General features: G+C 35.8%; 1 protein-coding gene across 1 annotated transcript in view; it reads left to right on the top strand.

The window, feature by feature from the left end:
- The window catches only part of LOC136826891 (contactin-4-like), a 233341-nt gene that overhangs the window by 147223 nt on the left and 63618 nt on the right, over positions 1-22500 (top strand). Inside the window, exon 8 of the mRNA XM_067084424.1 lies at positions 9595-9725. Coding sequence (XP_066940525.1) covers positions 9595-9725 — 131 coding nt within the window. The remainder of the gene's footprint in view (positions 1-9594; positions 9726-22500) is intronic.

Genomic DNA, 22500 nt, shown 5'->3' with positions numbered 1-22500 from the left:
GCGACTATTGAAAATCATTCATGCGCAGATTTGAAAACGTTCATTGCTAGTTTGTCAAAAAAAAAAAAAAAAAAAAATTGTATGTTACCACGAATAGTCATCGAGAAGGGTGAAAATGTATTTTCAGAAACAAAATTCTAAAACGTTAGCTGAAATTCTATAAGGAAGAAATAGTGCAGAGATACCATGCACAAATTCACTTTATAGCTTCATAAGAGTTTAACGGAGACAGAAAGAGCCTCACTGATCTCTATAATTAGTTTTCCGAAGCAAATTTCCAGTATTTCATCGTTTCCAAAAGAATGATTTTTTTATTAAAAGATCTTGGTTGAGGTTACCAAAATTACATCCTGACCTCAAAGTGGAAATGTGACTACCTAAGTATTCCCAAATCTTGCCAATGTCTCAAAGAACTACGACAAACTTAGCGGGAAACAAATATTCGCTCTGATATAATTTTGCGGATCATTGTGTTGGAAGATATAATTCAAACATTTGATGGAAAATTTTCTCAATATTTTTAATCAATTGATTTTTCAAATTAGATCATGCTGTTATTTTGAAATTCATCACCAATCTCTCGGTTTCAGGTTGAATAAGAATTAGTTTGGTAATTCAAAGGAAAGACTATTGTATGTTTAAAACTTTAACAATACCAAAAGTAAAACAAAATATTCTGCATATGCACAACTTTAATAACTACCAATAATGAATTTAGTTTTTTTATGAAAATACCCTGTGAAATGCATTACAAATAGTGTTAATTTTACATTAAAGTTGATATATATTGATCATGTTTCTCCTTCCGAGAAATGTTTGTTCCTGGAAATGTTATGTGAAAAGTTAAACATTCCGTGTTGAAATTCTTAATAAGATTTGCATCAGAGAGCTGATGTGATTTTGAATTTCATGCTCAATCATAAGATGACACATTTGCATTGAATATTTAGGCACTGTGAAAAGAGCCATAAGCAATTTTATGTTTAAGCACTAGAAAATATTATTGTCATATAGTCTTATAATCAAAGGTCTAATTATTCATACTATGATAACAATTATTTTAAGGGATTCTTTAAAGATCTATTCTCAAGAGCAAAAAAAAAAAAAAAAAATCCCATGGCAGTTTCTCTCCTTGCATGCAGTGTTGTTTGTTGGAAATCATTTTATCATCCACACTTACTTTCATGCTGTTGTGGAAGTAATAGTTCACTGTTTATTGTTTCGTCGGTTGGGACTTTTGAAAAGACAGCTTTCAAGTAAAAAGTTTTTATAGGATATTAACAACTTTGCTTCAAACTATATAAACTTTACACTATTTTGTTTATATACAAGTGTTCATAAATAGTAATAACAAACTTTGTTAACTTTAGGGATGATATCTTCAAACCTGCTACTATATGCCATAATGGGTTTCCTAATGTATTTTGAAAAGCTGTACATGCCACAGAAGTTAACGTGCATATTGACCTCCGTATTTCTCCTTTGAAATAGCGCTTTTATAATATCTTCATCGAAGCTATAATTACTTCTTTTTCAATGATTATGTTCTTCCAAATGGCCGGGAAATGACAACATTTCAAAATTATTAAAGCATCTTACGAATTTCCCATTTTAGCGTTACCATCTCTATGATGACAGTTTGCTTATAAATATACCCTTAAATGTTCTGAAAAGTTTTCTGAATAAATTTCTGACTCACATTGGGATCGAACCAATGACTTTCAAAAGAATGGCAAGGCCCACACAGACTAACCCATAAAGCCCATAACAGAAACTGGAACACAAATGATTCTATATCTGGGTAAGGTACAGAATTGAGTCACCGACACGCTGTCATGAAATGAGTGTAAAGCTTCCTGACAAATATGTACTTTAGCTATTGTGAAGGAAAACAGACCATCACATTATTGGATTACTCGAGCTTCGTTATTCTAAGGTCACATGTACAAAGATAATAACTGTGCCAATCATTTTACAAAACAATAAATTTTCATAAAAACTTCAACTACCCAGTAGATCAGTAACATAAAATACAAGCCTAGAAACAAAGCTTTACTTTAGATTTTTTTCATTTCTAGAAGCATACATCTGTAGAATCAGTGATATATCTTCACGGCCCTGATAAGAAATTCATAAATATTCCCAGGAAGCTACAAATGCCAAGCAATAAATTTTATGATAAATATACATACTCCTAAAATGTGCTTTTCTTCAATAATAACTGCATTATTTTAATGTAAACAAACGTTTTCGTTACGTGTTTTGCCCGGAACCAAAAGATCACTAACTACCATAAGAAGCGATCTTACCTGATAATATATGCGAGTATGAATGAATAACTATGATTACTTTTAACTTTAATGGATTTTATTGGTGATTTTTCAACACCCTTACCCTCCAAAACAGTTAAACACTGATAAAAATTGACTTCCAAATGCACTTTGTTCTGATATCTGGTATTTGTGCTGCAACTTGCTTGGCAATTTTAGTTTTCTGTAAAAGGAAACTGTGGAGTTGGCTATTTGTCTGTCCGTCCGCAATTTTTCTGTCCGTCCTCAGATCTTGAAAACTACTGAGGCTAGAGGGCTGCAAATTGGTATGTTCATCAACCACCCTTCAACTATCAAACATACTAAATTGCAGCCCTCTAGCCTCTGTATTGTTTTTTTATTTAAGTTTAAAGTTAGCCATGATCGTGGTATTGATGTAAATAATTTACTAATTTGAAGAACCAGGGTACCATCCATTAAATTTACTTTAGAATTAGCAAAAGACAATTGCTTCCCCTTCTTAGGTGTTTTAATACATAGAGAACCACTTCAATGCAAATTCAGTATTTATAGGAAACCAACTAATAACTTATGTCCATTTCCATTCAGGCCGCCACCTTAATATCAAAATGTCCATCATTTCTTACATGTTTTTTGACGAGCATTTGGCATTGTCCTTCCGTAGTATTTGGACCAAGAAACCGAATACATATAAAAAATAGGGACAGGTTTATATTACCGTTCACATATAATAGATATTTGCTATTATAAAGTCCACAAAAAGTTTTGTAGTGGAAGTAACATGGAGAAAGAAACCCCTAAGAATTCTTAGCCCGCCTTATTTTAGTGGTTTTGAAACCATAAAATCGTTTTAAAATATTTTAATGTCAACCTGTTTTTTCCTATAATAAAACACTACTAGAAATGTTAATAAAAAATAGCCCTAAGGAAAGCAACAACATAATATATAAAATACCATGCCTGGACTACTCTTCTTTTTATCTAGGTAACCTAGTAAAGATTTAGAAGTGACAGTTAAGCAGCATAAGCATTCTGTCAAAACTTGGCAAACATCCAATGCAATATTCATTTAAGTGAAAACTCTCACAGGATCAATTGGACTGACAGTTCATTGATTGCCAGATCAAAAGAGTTTTCTTACGAAATCTTTTAGAATATGCAATTATACTGATTACTTCCAGCCGTAATTTTAACCTTAGCCCTGGCATGTATCATTTGGACCTAAAGATAAAATCACTGACTTAATTACTAACTAGTTACCTCATATAGATTTTGTATGTATTCGTATGTTTAATAGTTTTTTTAAATATTCATTTTGTATCAATTGTTATTGTTTACCAAAAAGGAGAATAATTAAGTGTTATAATTTTATAAATATGTAATCAGCTTATTCATGCCAAGGTCGTTTTTGGTGGTCAGTCTCTTCCCATGTATAATCCTTTAATTGTCTGCTCCCTGCTTTCGAGCCAGTTGGCCCAATCCTTTGTAAAACCTCTCAAGGATTTACCTTTGTTTTGGTAGGCACACTAATTCTCCAACTGTGCTGGATTCCAGGTGCATCTGTTCCTTATAATCCCCATCCTCAGGGATATCTGTGCGTCATCTATCAATTATACGAGCTTTCCTGTACCCTTCCTTTCAAATTTTTCATCAGTCTGCTAGTAAAGGACGGTGTCGAAAGACCTAGCAACCACCCCATTGTTTCACTTTTCCTTCGTGGCATTTGCCTTCATATATATATTTTTAGGTTTTTACTCTGACCTACTTACTTTATTCCTGGCTCAGGGATCCACTTCTACTTTCTGGCTGATGGACAAGGGACTTACCATAACAATTATAGGTTCTGATTGCAATTGCAAGGTCAGGTAGAAACTCATGAAGAAAATAGTTGGTCTGTAGGCCTTCCTACAAACAAGGAATTGTTGTAGACAAACACTTGGGTTTACTTTAATTGGAATATATTTACTTTAAACACTTAAATCAGAAGAATGGGGCAATGATAGGTAGGTAAAACAAGGTTCTGTTGAGTGATCAAATATTTCAGCAATTCTAGAATACTGAAGATCTAGGGGTTTAATCCTCTTGAGAGGGACACTGTATATTTGCTTGCAGTGGCAAGGCCCTGGTAAGTAGCACAAGACAAGCAGTTGTTTCCACAGCTAACAGCACTGTCTGCAATTGAGAACACAAGTGGTTATGTAGGGAAATGTGGCAATTTCAGGCGAATTGAGTGTTGCACATATGGTACCAAGATAACTCGATTCTAGTGTGAGGTGCTTACATTAAAACTACACACAGTACTAAGCCAGGACTTGGTGAGAAAACACACTTAAGAAAATTAAATGAAATTCACTAAAAGATCCAAGGATATGTGACTGTTGAAAGAACCTCAGATCAGGAGTTTACCTTAGATGGAGCAATGGAGGGCCTCGCTGAATTTCACCAGGAATGGAGGGATGATTTTACAGAGATTGCACAGGTAAGTGACTGGCTGAGCCAAAGGTGGCCACAAGGGATAAGCTCCAAAAGGAGCTGGCAAGGGGCAAGTGTGTAGAGTTTGCTACCAAGTGGGTTTCTGAGAGCGAGGCTGATGGTGAACAGCTTTTTATGACCTCGGAGGATCATTTTTCCTCTCCTCTCAGATGGCACTGGAGTCTGTCCTTGGGGGGTTAAGGTGGCAGCCCAGTCACAAGTGTTGTAACCTCTGTTTTCTGTGTCAAGGCCTCATGTGGGTCTTCCAATCCAGGTGACCTCTGACAACCACATGTTCGCTGGTTGCTATGGGGGACTCAATTTTTCTCCTTGACTTCATCCCAAAACTGGCTCATTCATGAGGCAGGATTTTCATCTTCATTCGCCTTCACTTGAAAGAAGTTTTTTCAAAGCAGTCAGCAGTTCTAGGAAAGATTAAGAGATTTACCAAGAGGGGGAAGCATGGAGAGAATTTAAGAAGTCGCTGGTTTTCTCACGCCGTTCCTCAGTTAGTTATCATTATGAGCAATACTATATTTTACGTTATAAGACAGTTTGGAGGTTGAGTTGGCTTGGTAAGAGGTCTCCTCGTTACAATATATATATATATATATATATATATATATATATATATATATATTACATATATATATATATATATATATATATATATATATATATATATATATATATATATATATATATATATATATATATATATATATATATATATATATATATATATATATATATATATATATATATATATATATATATATATATATATATGTGTGTGTGTGTGTGTGTGTGTGTGTGTGTGTGTGTGTGTGTGTGTGTGTGTGTGTGTGTAGAGATAGATAGATAGATAGATAGATATAGGTACAGAGGTAGATACAGATATGATACTGAAATGACTCAGGTAAAAATAAAATATCTTACACTATCTGTGAGGAATAAAAGACATACCAAAAATTGTGAAATAATATTCACGTAAATAGATATTCCCCAAAAAGGAGTTCTTATTAGTTTACCCTTCATCTTTGAAGACTTTGATATCAAGTGTCTTAGTTCTGAATGTGTTTTTTTCCTCTCATATGCGGAGAACAGAGGCACAGTTTGCTATTTTGGACGTCAAGGCTTTAGCACTACAGAGGGCTTAGAAATTTTGCCGTTATTATCGGCCACATTTGCTCTTATTCGTATCTTTATCTCTTAAGAAAACGAAATTACACAGCAGGTCAGCTTGATTTATGCTATTAAAAAGTTGAGTGGTTGTAGTAAGTTTAGCTCTCCACTCGTGGGCCCGCCAATCTATCAGTGTTTATGGATGTATTCATAAATTCTCGTATATAAAAACCCTAAACGGTATTTTCTTAAAGAACATCTGGCAACATTTTTCTCCCTCCTGCCGTTGATGAAAGAAGAGGTAATATTTTGCATACTGAAATTCGCCATAAATGCGTTACGTTTGACGAAAATATAAGGCCTTAATGCTCAATTAATGTTATATTTACGTCCAAAACATTTATCCCTTTTGTAAATGCATAGTTTTCGAGTTCACACTGTAAATTATTAATTCAATTCAGAGGAAAAACCCTCAGAGGAACAGATTTTAATTTTTTTTTCATAAAATAGCTTACAAGTTACAAAAAATTGGTCAAATCATCTCTCTCTCTCTCTCTCTCTCTCTCTCTCTCTCTCTCTCTCTCTCTCTCTCTCTCTCTCTCTCTCTCTCTCATTAATGATGTAATTTCTATTTAATGTTCCTCTTAATCAATACAGCAGTACGACGTTCATATACTGCACATTCCTTCCATTCCCCGTTTCATGATTTAGTGTTTCAGCGGACGGTCTTCCTGGAAATGCCTAACTTACCCCTAGCACATCATTCATATTTACTTCCGCTGGGTTTCCTTTTCCTATCGATGCTTCATCAGCAGCGCAATTTGTTAACTCACCCGACTCACGCGATTTTCATGAAAGCTTATGAATGATGCAGCAACAAATAACACGTTAATTTTCTTGCATACACTCATGCATACACAAACATACACACACACATTATACACATCCATGCGTATAACATCCATCACGGAAACAGTGATGTAATGTAAAATATAAACGAAGTGCGAGAGCTTTCAAGTTTTTACTCAGAGGCTTGAAAATACCTCAGAGTAAAAAGGCGAAATTTCGTGCTTGTTGTTCCCTTTTTCGTGGCCAAATACTCAGATTATGCAAACACACACACACACACACACACACACACACACACACACACACACACACACACATACATATATATATATATATATATATATATATATATATATATATATATATATATATATATATATATATATATATATATATATATATATGAAATTTTTACCACGCCATGATTTATATACAATCATGAAACTACAAATGTCGCTTAATATCAAATTCACGCTACCTCGGGAATATCTCCAGTGGAGAATTATCACCGAAGGAAAATTTATAAGTGATAAATGGATTAGTATTGCTGGGTGACGAACCCTCGACAGAACTTATCCAGCAACTCCAGTCGACGTTACCACTAAGTTGTCAAGAGAGGTTAAGTATAAGTTAGTGCTGAGTCTGCTGTACTGTTTTTACCCGTCGTGAGCAGGGAAGTTGTACTTAGCCTCGGCATTAACCCACCTCCACCAAGATAGTTCATTGGTACGTTTATTATGAAATTTTTATCACACCGTGATTTATATACAATCATGAAGCTACAAATGTCGCTTAATATCAAATTCACACTACCTCAGGAATATCTCTGATGGAGAATTATCACCGAAGGGGACTTTATAAGAGATAAATGGATCGGTACTGCCGAGTCACAACCCCTCGACACAGAACTTATCCAGCAACTCCAGTCGACGTAACTTCATGATTATATATATATATATATATATATATATATATATATATATATATATATATATATATATATATATGTGTGTGTGTGTGTGTGTGTGTGTGTGTGTGTGTGTGTGTGTGTATGTGTGTGTGTGTATGTGTGTGTCTGTGTGCGTTAGGAGTCTCAGAGAGTTTTAACCCAATAGATTCCAGCAAGTGTATTATAGATGAGGTTGCTAGCGTTATGCCATCTGAATGGGCTGTAAACATTTTTTAGCATTTTTGTGGGGGGGGGCAATTTTATAATTTTCAGGTGTTGTCAAGTAAAATGTATTTCAAAAGTCAAGAATCTTAAATTTATTTAATACCATACAAATACATATGGTTGTTTATGATGTGAATGAAGTAGAGAAACACATGGCCAGTAAAGTAGAGAACTCAGTGGAAATGTCCATTTCTAACTTGAATACTGACCCATTGCTGATACATGTGTTTAAGGGTACATTTTTCTTTCTCGATCTCATCCTTCTTGAATGAAGAGCATTGTTTTTTCTCATTTCATTGCTCCACAACAGTTGCTTCTCCCTCTTTGCGTTGTTTCTCAAGTAATTGGGTATCCATGTGAAAAAGTGAGCAAAAATTCAAACTACGTTATTACAGAGAAACTGTCCTAAATGCTGTAATGAGAATACTATCTTAGTGGCTCACTTTGAAGAATTTGTGCCTTGTTTACTTGTACAAAGGACTGAAAACATCAAAACTGAATGAACCGAAATTTATCTGCGTCATCATGGAATACATAATCTATATTACAAAGTTGCATATAAACATAAACTAAAAGTGTATTTTCAGTATGTAGTGTAAATGCAAACAGTCGGTAAATAAAGAGAGAGAGAAGAGAGAGAGAGAGAGAGAGAGAGAGAGAGAGAGAGAGAGAGAGAGAGTACTAATTGTAATAATTAACTGAGGCCCTATTAGCCCTAAGTGAGCGTGTGGATACGTTACGATAAAGAAGGTCATTCCATGTGTAATCATTTCGAATATATACAGTCTTTTTGTATTCGGTTCTTAGCCATATGCCTTATCCACACTGATGATTTGAAGTGCGTGTGACGACTACGTCCAAGTAAAGTGTTCAGTATGAAGGGATATCACCTGATTAAGATGCTGGCCGTAGTAGCAAATCTCACGGTTCGGCGCAAATTCTCCTCTCATTATTATTTTGCTCTAAGGTATTGTGGTGTTGGGTATTGGGAGGGGGTTTGTAAAGGTAAAAAACGTGTGGCTGGTGAGAGGGGAGAGAGCATGGCCACTTTGTAGAGATAGGTTGTGGTTGTGGGACGTCCCAGTCCATTGTTTCGAGGGTTGTTCTCTTAGGGTTGCTGTAAGTTTTCCTTGGAATTAGTGCCTTGTACTGAAGTCTAATAAGGTGAGTTTTTGGTTATATATTTTTAGTGTTGTTTTAAACTACAGGTACTGCTACTCATGTCCTTTCATTAATACTAATATTCTCTTATTCTATTCTGACTCTTTGGTAGTTGTTCTCCCTCTTTCTTTCTCTGCATCGTTATTTACCGACTGTGCGAAAAGTAAAAGAACTCCAAATTAGGGGTTTATGGCAAAATTTGTCTTCATAACCTTACGAGAGCCCAACTTGGAAGTTCTCACGAACTATGACGACTGACCTCACCAGTCTGTCTTCTTTGAATTTTTATGGATTTTCTTTATCTTAAAGAAGTGGAATCACTCTGCCTGTGTAAGGAACCGCAGAGTATAAAAGTTAGCGTTAGTGAAGCATTCCTTATAAAAAGGGTGGCAATAAGAAAAGGTTTCCAACGCTCCCCAACCCTTTGCATCCTGCTCAGAGTGAGAATTAACACTGTTATAAATAAGCATGCTATTATTAAATTCACTCATTTATTACCTAGTCATGAATATCTCTTGACAGATCCGCCCAAAGTCAACGTCACCCTTGGAAGATCACTGGATGCAACAAACATCAAGGAAGGCGATGACCTCTACTTCGAATGTTCGGCCGTTGCAAAGCCTCCTCCTCATAAGGTTACCTGGAGTCATAATGTGAGTGTTAATATAAATATATTGTCATTATCATAATTATTATCAAAAATAGACAATTTGCAGTTCTTTTATTTGATTTCATTCTTTCTTTTTCTCACTTTTCACTCTCTTTAAACGCTCACAAAGATACACACGCGCACACATACACACAGAAAACAAAATCGTTGCGTGAATTTAAATCTGTGTCAGATTATATTTTTTTTACTAAATTTATTATCGCATATTTATGAAATCACGCAGAAACATCAGAGATTTTTCAAGAGAGAAAATGTTGCCCATCAATCCCTTACAATGGTATTGGATTACTATAGAGGGGGCGATTTTCTTCGAGAAGTTTTCAGGGCAGTGTGATTATTACAGTTGCATGTTTATTTACTAAAATTGACCAGCAGACTCTCTCTCTCTCTCTCTCTCTCTCTCTCTCTCTCTCTCTCTCTCTCTCTCTCTCTTCTACATATATATATATATATATATATATATATATATATATATATATATATATATATATATATATATATATATATATATATATGTATGTATGTGTGTGTGTGTGTGTGTATATATATATATGTGTGTGTATGTATATATACAGGGTGTAACAAGAATTTATGTAAATATTTTGGGAAATGGAAGAAAAGTCATTCTGAGCAGAAAATGTTCCATAAACATATGCATTTTAAGGCTATGTTTGTCGGCGAGGTGAATTTTTAAAATTAAAATTATCATTAAACGGGCAAGTAAGATGGCGTACAGGATGTCGGAGTGAGTAGTCAGGGATGTGGCGGGGAGGGGAATGGAGCTGATCAGTTCACCTGTTGCTCTGAACAGTCTCGTTTTTCTGCCAAGATAAGTGAGCGTGCCCGGGTTACAAGTGTCAAATTCTGGATACATTTTGAGAGCAAGAAACGGGAGACAACGCCTTACCGTACCAGCAATGTGGAATATGCAGATAAGATGTTTATCAATGGGTTTTGCAATAGTTCCATTTCTAGATTACACGGTTGTGAGCACCACTGTTATATAAAAAGGGAAATCAGTGATTACGCCGATGTGAATAAAATACCTCCAAATCAAATGTATTCTTTAGATACTTGAATAAAGGGGAAAAAATGCATGTATCATTGAAACCTCCCTCCCCTTAATGGTATTCACTGGACTCCTATAAAGGAAAGAAAAGCAAGCCTAATGGAATCTCCCCTCCATCAAAGATAGTCCTATTCATTAAACACCGATCAAGATTTAAAAAGTATTATAAAAAATCTCTCCTTCTTCATTAAAGTATTTATCACATACCAGTCAAAGGAAAAAACACACCCATGAAAACGCTTTCGTCTCTGTCAGATTAAAAAGAATGGGAACATTGTGGAAAATTCACTTTCTCCACTCTTTCCTGTCAAAGGCCCCCTATTCAAACAGTAATCGAAAGAGGTAAACAAAACTGACACTGTTCAAAGTACAGTATCCTCCTACCTACAATCCTTTGTCATCATGATTACTGTCACTATCACTCATTCAGCATAGGTGTAGGTCTAGTCCATGCTCCTGATTCAACAATACCTGAGGAGGCAGCAGGACAGTTTGCGCTAGAATTCAACGATCACAAATAAATGTTGCCAAGCAATTTTTACACTACTTTCTTGATACATAAAGCTAATCATTAAAATTAATTACATGAAGTCTGTTCACAGGTGATTTAATAGGTGGAGGGACTATAATGTTACATTTTTCAATAATATGCAAGAGAAAAGCATAGTTAAAAATCTAGAAATTGAGTTGCATAACACGCTTCATCAACCCTTCCCCAAAATCCCTGACTACTTACTCCGACATCCTGTTTGCGCCAGCTTACTTGCCTGCTTAATGATAACGGGTATTTTGGAAATTCACCTCACTGACAAACGAAGCCTTAAAATGTATGTGTTTATAGAACAGTTTCTGCTCAGAATGACTTTTTCTTTCATTTCTCAAAATATTTGCATAAATTTGTGTTACACCCTATCTATCTATCTATCTATCTATCTATCTATCTATCTATATATATATATATCTCTATATATATATATATATATATATATATATATATATATATATATATATATATATATATATATATATATATATTTATATATATATATATATATATATATATATATATATATATATATATATATATATATATATATATATATATATATATATATATATATATATATATATAAATTTTTATACATATTCTGATTAGGATCTCAATAAGATTTAGAAAATAATATCAAATATATATATAAAAGAGACTATATATATATATATGATATATATACATGAATTAATTTAAATTCTGATTTAGGTTCTCAATAAGTTTTAGAAAGCAATATCAAACAAGAAAATAACTGCTCTTATTATTATTATTATTAATACCAACCCCCATCACGCAAATTTAGGCTTATAGTGTTCTTGACAGCAATGCACACTTTGTTTACTCACTGTTTAAATATTATTAATAATATCAACCCCCATCATGCAAACGCTGCATATTATTGATAAAAATGGATCAATAACTATTATTTTTCATTCCTAAAAAAATCATGAACATGTTATTTATGTTAACTTTACAGGGGGTGATGAACGGATTGATAATGTGTCGATATTAAATTGATATTGTTTACAAATAAAAAAATCACTGATAATGACAAGTGGAAAGGCAATTTGCCTGTTTTCTTCATTGCTCGACAAATTTACTTGATTACCCTTTATAAAAGCAAGAGGGTTGTATCTTCCCTCATATACCACAGCAATTTACAGGACTGGCAACTTCTTTATGTCTAATAACAGTGGACGTATTTCCGCTGAAAACCATTAAATCGATTTTTATTAAATTAAATGAAGAAACTCAGTCACCAAACGAGACGGTAATCATCACGAGATAGAATTTATTTTAGCTCAAAAGTTCGCATTACCACATATCGATCAAATGTAAAACTACTTTACTTGAACTAGCAATATTGCATTCGGTGTTCTTTTGTTTTGGGTTAGCAGTGTAAGGACTCTAACGTCACACTCAACTGCTTCGATGTAAATATCTTCCTAAGCAGTGCATTTTTATATTTTCTGTGTTACATGATATTTTTGTTATCGTTTTCCACTAACAAAGCTTGGACTCTTTTAGGAAATAAACTGCAATATGCTTTCATTTATAGAACTTATTGATGTGTTATTTCTCCATTTTTTTATATTCACCCATCCAGCACAAGCGCGCACACACATATACATATATACATATATATATATATATATATATATATATATATATATATATATATATATATATATATATATATATATATATATATATATATATAAAATATATATATATATAAAAAATATATATATATATATATATATAAATATATATATATATATATATATATATATATATATATATATATATTAACAGCCCAAGTTCGAGGGCCATCTTTATTTTAAGGTGTATCTTTTTCAAGAACAGAATTAAACATCCCACTTTTCTTGAGATGTCTCTGGTAGCCGTGGCTCTTTCCTTAGGTCAACAGATCCCTTCTCCTTCATCATAAGACTCTCGCTAAACCTATCTTTACACAAAGGCCTACTGAAATGAGACACTGATATTCGAAACTAGACTTTATTGACAAATTTAACGAAAGTGATATATCAAAAACTACGGTCATGAAATGCAGTGTTTCACATATAACTAGAGGAACATATCGATCCCAATTTGGATCATTACCGCGTACGGTCATCCGAAGAGCTTCAGTGACCTTCCTACTTGCTCGTTCACACCGGCCATTCACTTCAGGTCTATAGGGGATAATAGTGACTTTCCTAATACCCATTACATCCGCAAGACATTGGAAAGTCCTATTTACGAACTCTCAACTTTTATCTGTAATCAGAACCTCTGGCACCCCGTACCGGCAGATATACCCATTAAAGAATGCTATTGCCACCTCTTCTGCTGTTTTATGCGTCAACGGGAAAATCTCTACGAACCTAGTTAATTTCGTCAACAACCTCCAACAGGTGCCTGTGGCCATAACTAGATTCACAGAAATTGTTCAAAATGTCCATGTGGACTCAGGATGCGGGTCTGGTAGGAATCGGGAATGGACCCAGTTTACAAAAAACGACCCTTGATGGCTTACATATGATACATTACAAACTGAACAACTTCTCACAAAGTCTTCTACCGTACTAAGCATATTCTTCCAAAAGAATTGTCCCCGTACATTTTGATTAATCTTCTCAACCCCCAAATGAAGACTGCCAGACCTACAGTGAACAGTATCTAACACCGTAGGTACAAAACTCGTAGGAATGACTATTTGCGTCGTATCACCCTTATCTTCACTATTTCTCAGTCTGTATCTAATCTTGCTAACTAACAAATTACCCTCTAATTCAAGCCCTGCAAAAGGCAGCTTATAAACCTTCCTAACTAATTCCCCTCTAAGAAATGCTTTTGCGCCTCTCAGAATTTCATCTTCATTCTGCTTTGCTTCGTCTAAACTAATATCCCAATCTACGCTATCTCCTGAAACATAACATACATGACTTCCCTCTTCATCAACAAAACTTCTACTAAGGGCGTCTGCTACGACATTCTGCTTAGCATCAAAATCTCTGATTGTCAAATACCACAGGGCTCTTTTGGGGAAAGATCCGGCTTATTAAAAAGATCCAACAATGGCTTATGATCCATCAGAACCTCTACTTGATTGCCCAATAATATCATCTTAAAATGCACAAGACTCAAAACCACGGCAAAGGCCTCTTTGTCTACTACCGACCATAACCGTTCATTACTACCTCGTGTCTTAAACTTCCTACTGCAAAATGCAATCAGATGGAGTCTTCCATCGAACCTCTGCATAAGGTATGCCCCTATACCGTCATAAATAGCGTCTGTTACCAAAGTGAAAGGACGTTCCAAATCAGGAAACTTCAACACTGGGGGATTTATCAAGGTATCCTTAATTCTCTGAAAAGCTATTTGCTGTCCATCTCCCCATACAAACTGCACATCATCCCTCAGAACATCTGTCAAGGGAGATGCCAGAACAGAAAAACCCTTCACAAATCTACGGAAAAATCCGGCCATCCCTAAAAAAGACCGAATCTGCTTCTTAGTCTTGGGAGTGGCAAACTCTACAATTGCCCTAACTTTATCGTCATTCACTCTAACAACCTCTTTGGAAATGGCATGACCTAAATATACTATCTGCCTCTTGAGAAAATTACACTTTGCTAACTTTATCTTCAAACCCGCTAATCTAAGTGTTCTAAAAACCTCCCTAAGAACTTTTAAATGTTCTTCTACTGAATCAGTGGCAACTAAGATATCGTCCATGTACGTATAGACTTTTTTCCCTAACAAGCCATGCAAAACTGTATTCATTAGCCTAGTAAATGTCATTGGACTGCCTGTTAAACCAAACGGGATTCGTGTGAACTCACAATGCCCCTCCGGCAAAGAGAAGGCTGTGTACTCTCGACTCTCCTCGCTAAGTGGTACCTGTAAGTACCCTTGCATCAGAACAGTTGAGGAATATATCTCCCAGCCTCCAACTTCTACGAATAAATCCAGCAAACATGCCACAGGATACTGATCAGGAATGGTTTTCTCATTGAGTTTCCGAAAGTTTACACAAACCCTGACTGAACCACCCTTCTTAGGCACTGCCAGCAATGGGAAATTAAAAGGTGACGAACTGGGCCTAACAATGCCTTCTTCCTCCCACTTATTAACCTATTGCTCTACCTGTTCCCTAATCTTGAAGAGAATCCTATATGAAGGAACAAAAATAGGCTTAGTTTTTCCTCCAAGTGAACCTTGTGTTCTAACACATTTGTTAATCCTAACTAATCCCCTTTGAGTGCGACTATGTGCGCAAACTCGGCTAGAACATCTTCTACACCCCAGCATATTCTTTATAATCAGCATTGGCTAACTGATCCCTAAAAACTTTCCTTCTAGCCTTTAACTCTTCTTCAGAAAAACTACAAAAATCCCTGACAATATTCACTGAATTATCTTCATTGACCCAGTCAACAAAGCTTGATTGCATAAGTACTCTTCTGGTAATTGCGAACTGAATCATTGCAGTATAGCAATTCCACCCAAGTGTCCCCTGAACTTGTTACTCCTATTTATAAACCCAAACACAATACCCCCTTCAGCTTCTCGCTACATTTATCCACACACATCTGTCTGGATATATGCACTCCTTTCACTCGAACTTTCACCATCGCAACCATTCCTGGACCAAGCACCACATCATCCTCCAAAACCCCCCTTATAACACTTCTCATCCCCAGACACATGTTCCTCAACTACTCCCGAATCCTCAAGTACACCCGATCCATCGTCATCTAATACACTCACATCTGTCCCCTCATACAGCACAAACACCACAGGTACTCCCACAGTTATACCACAAACCCCCGTATGAACCGAGATCTTTCATCTCCAACATGTAGGATATCCCAGTAACAACGTATTTCCCAGAACACTCCCACGTATAACCAAAAATGGTTCTGTCAAAAATCTACATCTATGTATCCCAAAATCTGTAACCTATTTGCTTGAACATCGCATACAGATTCCTTAGCAGGTCTCAAAGAGCGATGGGAAAACATCGATCTGAACAACTCATAATTCATAAGATTAATGGAGGCACCTGTATCTATAAAGACCCTTACATTTATCCCATGTACAGACCCATTGACGACTGGCTTCGACCCTGAGGCTTCCCCCAGAAGTCCTATATCCCAGGAAACACCCATCCAGTTTTCCTTTACAACTTATCAGTCTTTAGACAATGTCTGCCAATCACAAGATCCCCTCGAAAAATTCACGTGAGGTACTTTCTCATCTGAGCTACCAAAATTCTGAAATGCAGGCCTTTTATTATACTGCCTCCGAGACGGGCAAGACCGCCAAGGATGACCATAACTCTTACAACTACTACAATGCTTAACCCGGCAAAATCTCTTAATGTGTCCCTGCATATTGCAATTAAAGCAACGAACCTGTGGGATCCGAGAGCTCAAGCCAACCATTGATCCTCGGCTATTCTAACTTTGAACAAAATTCTTTGGACCGCGAACTGGAGTTCTGCAACCTACACAACCATAGGCTGATCTAAGGAATTTCTGATCACTATTTCCTCTCCTCATTTTTGCAGCTTTCTTCTTCGTGAATAAATTCGTTAACTTATTCTTGGCTGATCACAAATGCAAAAAAATTCCAAAGTCCCCAGAGAGTACACCCTTTAAATAAAATCCCCCTTGAAATAATTCCCATACAACAAAGAGACCTAAAATGTTAATTCCCTTTACTCTAACAATTAATTCCCAAAACTCAAAAGAAGATACTAATCAAACCCACCATTGCATCCAACATTAATTAAACCCACCAAGCAAATCTAAAATTAACTAAACCCACAATTTAATTCAAAAATTAAGTAAGCCCAGAATTAAATTCACAATTAAGTAATCGCATAAGTAAATTCACAATTAACTACACCCACCATTAAATTAAACACCAAAATTAAATTCAAAATTAACTAACCCCCGCAATAAAATCAAAGTCCCATGGAAAAAAATGCTGGCTGGGCGCATAGCTGATTTACAAAGTGGGTCAAAGTGGCCAAGTTCACTTCTTCAAGGCCAAACAACAGCAACAACAAAAAAACAGTCAGTCTTCCCCAAGAGAATGGGCATCCACTCTCACGCATAGAAAATGAAACTCAAGCAGACAGACGCAAGAGAGAGAGACAGAGACAGAGAGAGAAAAGAATTCGTTCCTCACCCCCTCAGAGCAACATCTCACCCTCTCTATCACCCCTCCAAGGCCTGCTGACACCTATAGAAAAAATTATTAGTGCGAGACCCAGAAAACAGACGAACTCGCCTCTCCTGTCTCCAAGGCACAGTACGCCTAAGCAACCGCACCCACTTTACAAACGCGCATGTTTGCACCCAAAATAACACACGTACGTGTGTAATTATAAAAAAAAAAAAAAAAAAAAACTGTTAAAAAACTAAGAAATGTATACACACTTGCGTAAGAAATGTTTGCACAAAGTAATTCAAATGTCAAATAAAACACTACTCAATTATCAAAGTCCCCAGAAATAATACAATAATAAAATACTCCCCTTTATTAAACCCTAAATGCTGATGCAAACTGCCGATTACTATATATATGAAACACGCTCCAAAATGCAATTGCACTGCTCAGAGCACAGCGAAGCAAGCTAATGATGTCACTGACACGTCACTCAGGCGATGACATCACTACAGCCATCGTCCCAAAAAATAAATCAGTTGCAGATGTAATGAAAAACCCAATTTGACATTAAAATAACAATAAAAAAAGATGATAACACTTATGTGTGTTTCTGCTTAACAGCACGTGAATTCTCTCACCAAAGAAAGAGAAAGAGAGGGAGAAAAAGAATAACACACTCTCGCATGCATTTTCGCATGTTTTAACACACACAAGAGGTCAAAATACCGCAATTACTTCACATTATACACATTAAAATATCCTAAACACTGCCCAATATGAATTAACGCCCTATTCATACCCATAACAACAACTCGCGCGAAAGCTGCTGGTATTTTATCAGAAACCTCTTTCAGAAAAGTGCCTCATGCAGATCTAAAAGGTCCCATTAGATCTTATGTTTTAAGTAAATGGCAAGAAGGGTGGACTTCTCCTCTTCTTGCCAATAATAAGAAATATAGAAATATTAGGGATAATATACTACCGTGGTCTTCGTCATTCCAGCTTGACAGAAGAACAGAGGTTATTTTAACCAGGTTAAGGATTGGGCACATTCGTCTAACCCATCAGTTTATTTCAGAAGGAAGCAGCACTCCAGAGTGTGCCTACTGTGACGAGACACTAACAGTGGAGCACATTCTGGTGGTCTGCCCCAGATATTTTAACCAAAGAGAAAGATATTTTCAGGGTAAATCTCTGTCTGATATTTTGGGAGATGAAGCAGATATTTCTGCTATCATCTCTTTTAAAAGTGTATTAAAATTTTTAACGATATTCAATTTATTTAATAATTTATTACATCACGTAGAATTTTAATTACATTAATTTTTTTATGTATATATCACATCATTCATTAAACTTCATACCCTTATTTATTGGTCACATCATTTCATTTTATTTATTAATCATTTCCTTCATGAATTCATAACTTGTTGGCCCCAGTGCCTGGGCTTTTGCCCTAAATGTCATCCATCCATCCATCCATTCAAGACGCATTACTAACACACACACAGACTTAGCGCCCGAGAGTTTAAAACAGCAAAAAGAAAACTCAGCCAAGGGAAGCTGCAATTCACATGGAACCCTTACAACCAGCCGTGATGGAATAGTTAATCGAGCAAGAGAGTACTACCAAAAGCTTTATTCCTCAGAAAGACCCTGTTACCATCTTCACGAAAGAGAAAATCAACATCTATCCCATGACTTTCCAGAGATCACAGCATGCAAGGTGCAACTTGTTATCAAGAAAATGAAGAAGGGGAAAGCACCGGGACCAGATAACATCACATTGGACCTAATAACAGATGCTGATGAGCCAATCCAAGTCAGACTGTCACGACTATTCAATGAGTGTCTGAAGAAGAGCAAAATGCTAGAAGAGTGGAATAAAGCCATCCTCATTCTACTCTACAAAAAAGACGACCTCAGGGACACGAACAAACAACGACCAATCAGCCTCCTTAATTTTATTTATAAGATCTTCACCAGAGTTATCACTAATGAGACTGCAGGTAAGCTTGATGAAAATCAGCTAAGGGAACAAGCAGGCTTTAGAAGAGGCTACTCCACAATTGACCATCTGCAAACAGTAAAGCAGATCATTGAGAAAACAAACGAACATAAAATCCCACTAGTAGTAGCACTTGTAGATTACACCAAACCATTTGACTCGGTTGAAACTGAGGAGTTCATGTCAGTGAAGGAAGAACAGGGAGTTGACTCAGTTTACATCAATGTCCTCTGTCACATCTATGACCATGTAACATGATTTATTCGCCTTCACAAGGACTCAGAACCATTCCAACGCAGGAGAGGAGTCAGACAAGGTGACACTCCCTCACCCAAACTGTTTACTGCCTGCCTGGAGAGAACTTTCCGACAACTCAACTGGCAAGAAAAAGGAGTAAGAATAGATGGAGAATACCTAAGTCACCTCAGATTTGCTGATGACATCATTATCATTGCCCCCACCAAAGAGGAGCTTCAACAAATGCTCACCGAGCTAAATAAGCAAGCAAATCAGTAGACCTCCACATGAACTTCCGTAAGACCAAAGTCATGAGCAATAAATACACTGAAAAGGCAGATGACATACTTGAAATTGAAAATCAACAAATTGAGGAAGTGGACCACTACATCTACTTTAGACGATGAATCTCTCTATGTGACGCCTCCGAAGAGAGCGAAATAAAAAGAAGACTAACCCTTGGTTGGCAGACATTTGGAAGAGCCAGTACAGTGTTAAAATACAAGAAGATTCCTATCCTCTGAAAAAGGAACGTCTATGATCATTGTATTCTCCCCACTGTCACCTATGGGGCCGAAACTTGGAATCTAACAAAAAAGCTTTCCCTTAGAGGGCACATGAGAGAATTATGCTAGATCTAACTTGGAAGGATAGAAAAACAGCTAAATGGATACGTCAAAAAACTGAAGTAAAGGATAACCTTGAAACCATCAGTAAGCTCAAGTGGAACTGGGAGGGGCACATTGCCAGGATGACAGACAACAGACGGACATCACGAACAACCTTCTGGACGCCCCGAGGATACACAAGAAACCGAGGAAGACAAAAAACCCGCTGGCGAGATGACTTAGACCAACATATAAACAACAGTGGCATAGAGCAGCGAAGGATAGAAATCTGTGGAGGAACCGGGGGAAGGCCTACATCCACAGAGGACTTTTGAAGGCTGAAATGATGATGATGATGATTATTTATTTTTTTTTAAGTGCTGAAATTCATATATATTCATTAATGTTTTTTTATTATTTTAGAGTACCAATTTACTTTAAACTTGGTAAATATTCCTTTGTACATTCTACTTTTCAAGCTTAATTCTATTTTTTTTGTTTTTTATCACGGAAGAAATAGTATAGTCCCCGCTCTTTACTCTCGACGACGTAAATGGCGAAAAGAATTATTGCCTAATAACTCTAGTATCCTAGGATGCAATCTTTCTGCATACTTGGGTTTTATGGGCGCAGAACCCGTTGTCGTGATTTATGAGTCATGGCATAACTTCTACGTCTACGAATTTTTTTTCTTCTGCATTAGAATAACTTCTCACGCTCAAATGTATTGCCATAGTTTTTTTCCTATAGATTTTCTTGATAAAATTCTCTGTCTACTAATGTTATGTTAAGCTAAACAAATGACGAAATAAGTAAAATCATTTTTCATCGATATCTAAATCTATTTTCTGAAAGCATTGACATTAAAATGAGCGAAACGTCCGTTCCCAAAGTTTATATTAATTACCATCTTGAAGGTTATCTAATATTTAGCACAACACATACGGTTACCATAGTTGTTATAAGCAGGGTCGCTGTCACAAAAGACAGAGGAGCTCGTAGTGGAGGATTAAGAATTAATTCATGGAACACAACACCCCTAATTGGCTGTTATGCGTGTTTTTCATCAGTGCGATGGCAATCATGACATGACTATCTACTTATAATTACTGCAACTACGATGGTCGTTCAAAGAGCTCTGTGTCTACTAGAGGAAATAAAATGTGCAGCATTATCGCAGCTGTGCGTGACGAAGAAATCAACAAACTGTCGGAGCAAGGGCTTTGCAGCGCCATACTTGGTTCTCATGTTACATAAAACGCATAGAAATGATGAAATTTGCAGTTTAGGGATTTTTACTTTAATGATCTTTTACAGATTAGAGGTTTTTCATAGTTGCTTTGTACGAAAAAAAAAAAATGAGATGTCATGGCCTTCAGTGAGATAAAACTGAAGGGGCAGGGTGTACCTGAATTAGAACGACCAAGATAACTGTGTATTGGGTCTCTGAGAGATGAAGAGCTAGAAAGTGGCAGCGCTTGTGGTTGCAAGAACACATTATGATCGCACAGAAGAGTACAAATATTTTCAGTAAAAGAGATTATGAGTAAAACTTAGTATAATTTATAATTCTTGGAGTGAATGAGGAAGGGGAAACCCTATTTGGTCCTAATTAACAGTGGCAGAGATACTGAAGAGAATGGCTCTTTACGTAACATACAAAGAATGTGCGGGATATGTGAGTATTCGATCGTTACTTGTTATGAAAACGCCACGGTTAACCTAAGATATAAAGTATGTAAGCCATGTGATCGTATGCATGATAGAAAAACGCATATAACTAGACAACAGCTTAAGCTAAATATTTTATATTTCCCCTTCTTATCAAATCCTCAAAGGTGGAATAAACGCGCACCATATACATACATACATACATACACACACACACACACACACACACACATATATATATATATATATATAAATATATATATATATATATATATATATATATATATATATATATATATATATATATATATATATATATATATATATATATATATATATATATATATATAATGTCTACGTTACTTGTTAAAACAAAGAATCACAGCACCTCACATAAATCATGCAAGTTTCCATAAATATATAAAT

The sequence above is a fragment of the Macrobrachium rosenbergii genome, chromosome 41 (assembly GCF_040412425.1).
Source record: "Macrobrachium rosenbergii isolate ZJJX-2024 chromosome 41, ASM4041242v1, whole genome shotgun sequence".
Lineage (NCBI taxonomy): Eukaryota > Metazoa > Arthropoda > Malacostraca > Decapoda > Palaemonidae > Macrobrachium > Macrobrachium rosenbergii.
The sequence above is the reverse complement of the archived record's forward strand: the minus strand, read 5'-3'. Positions and strand labels throughout refer to the sequence as shown.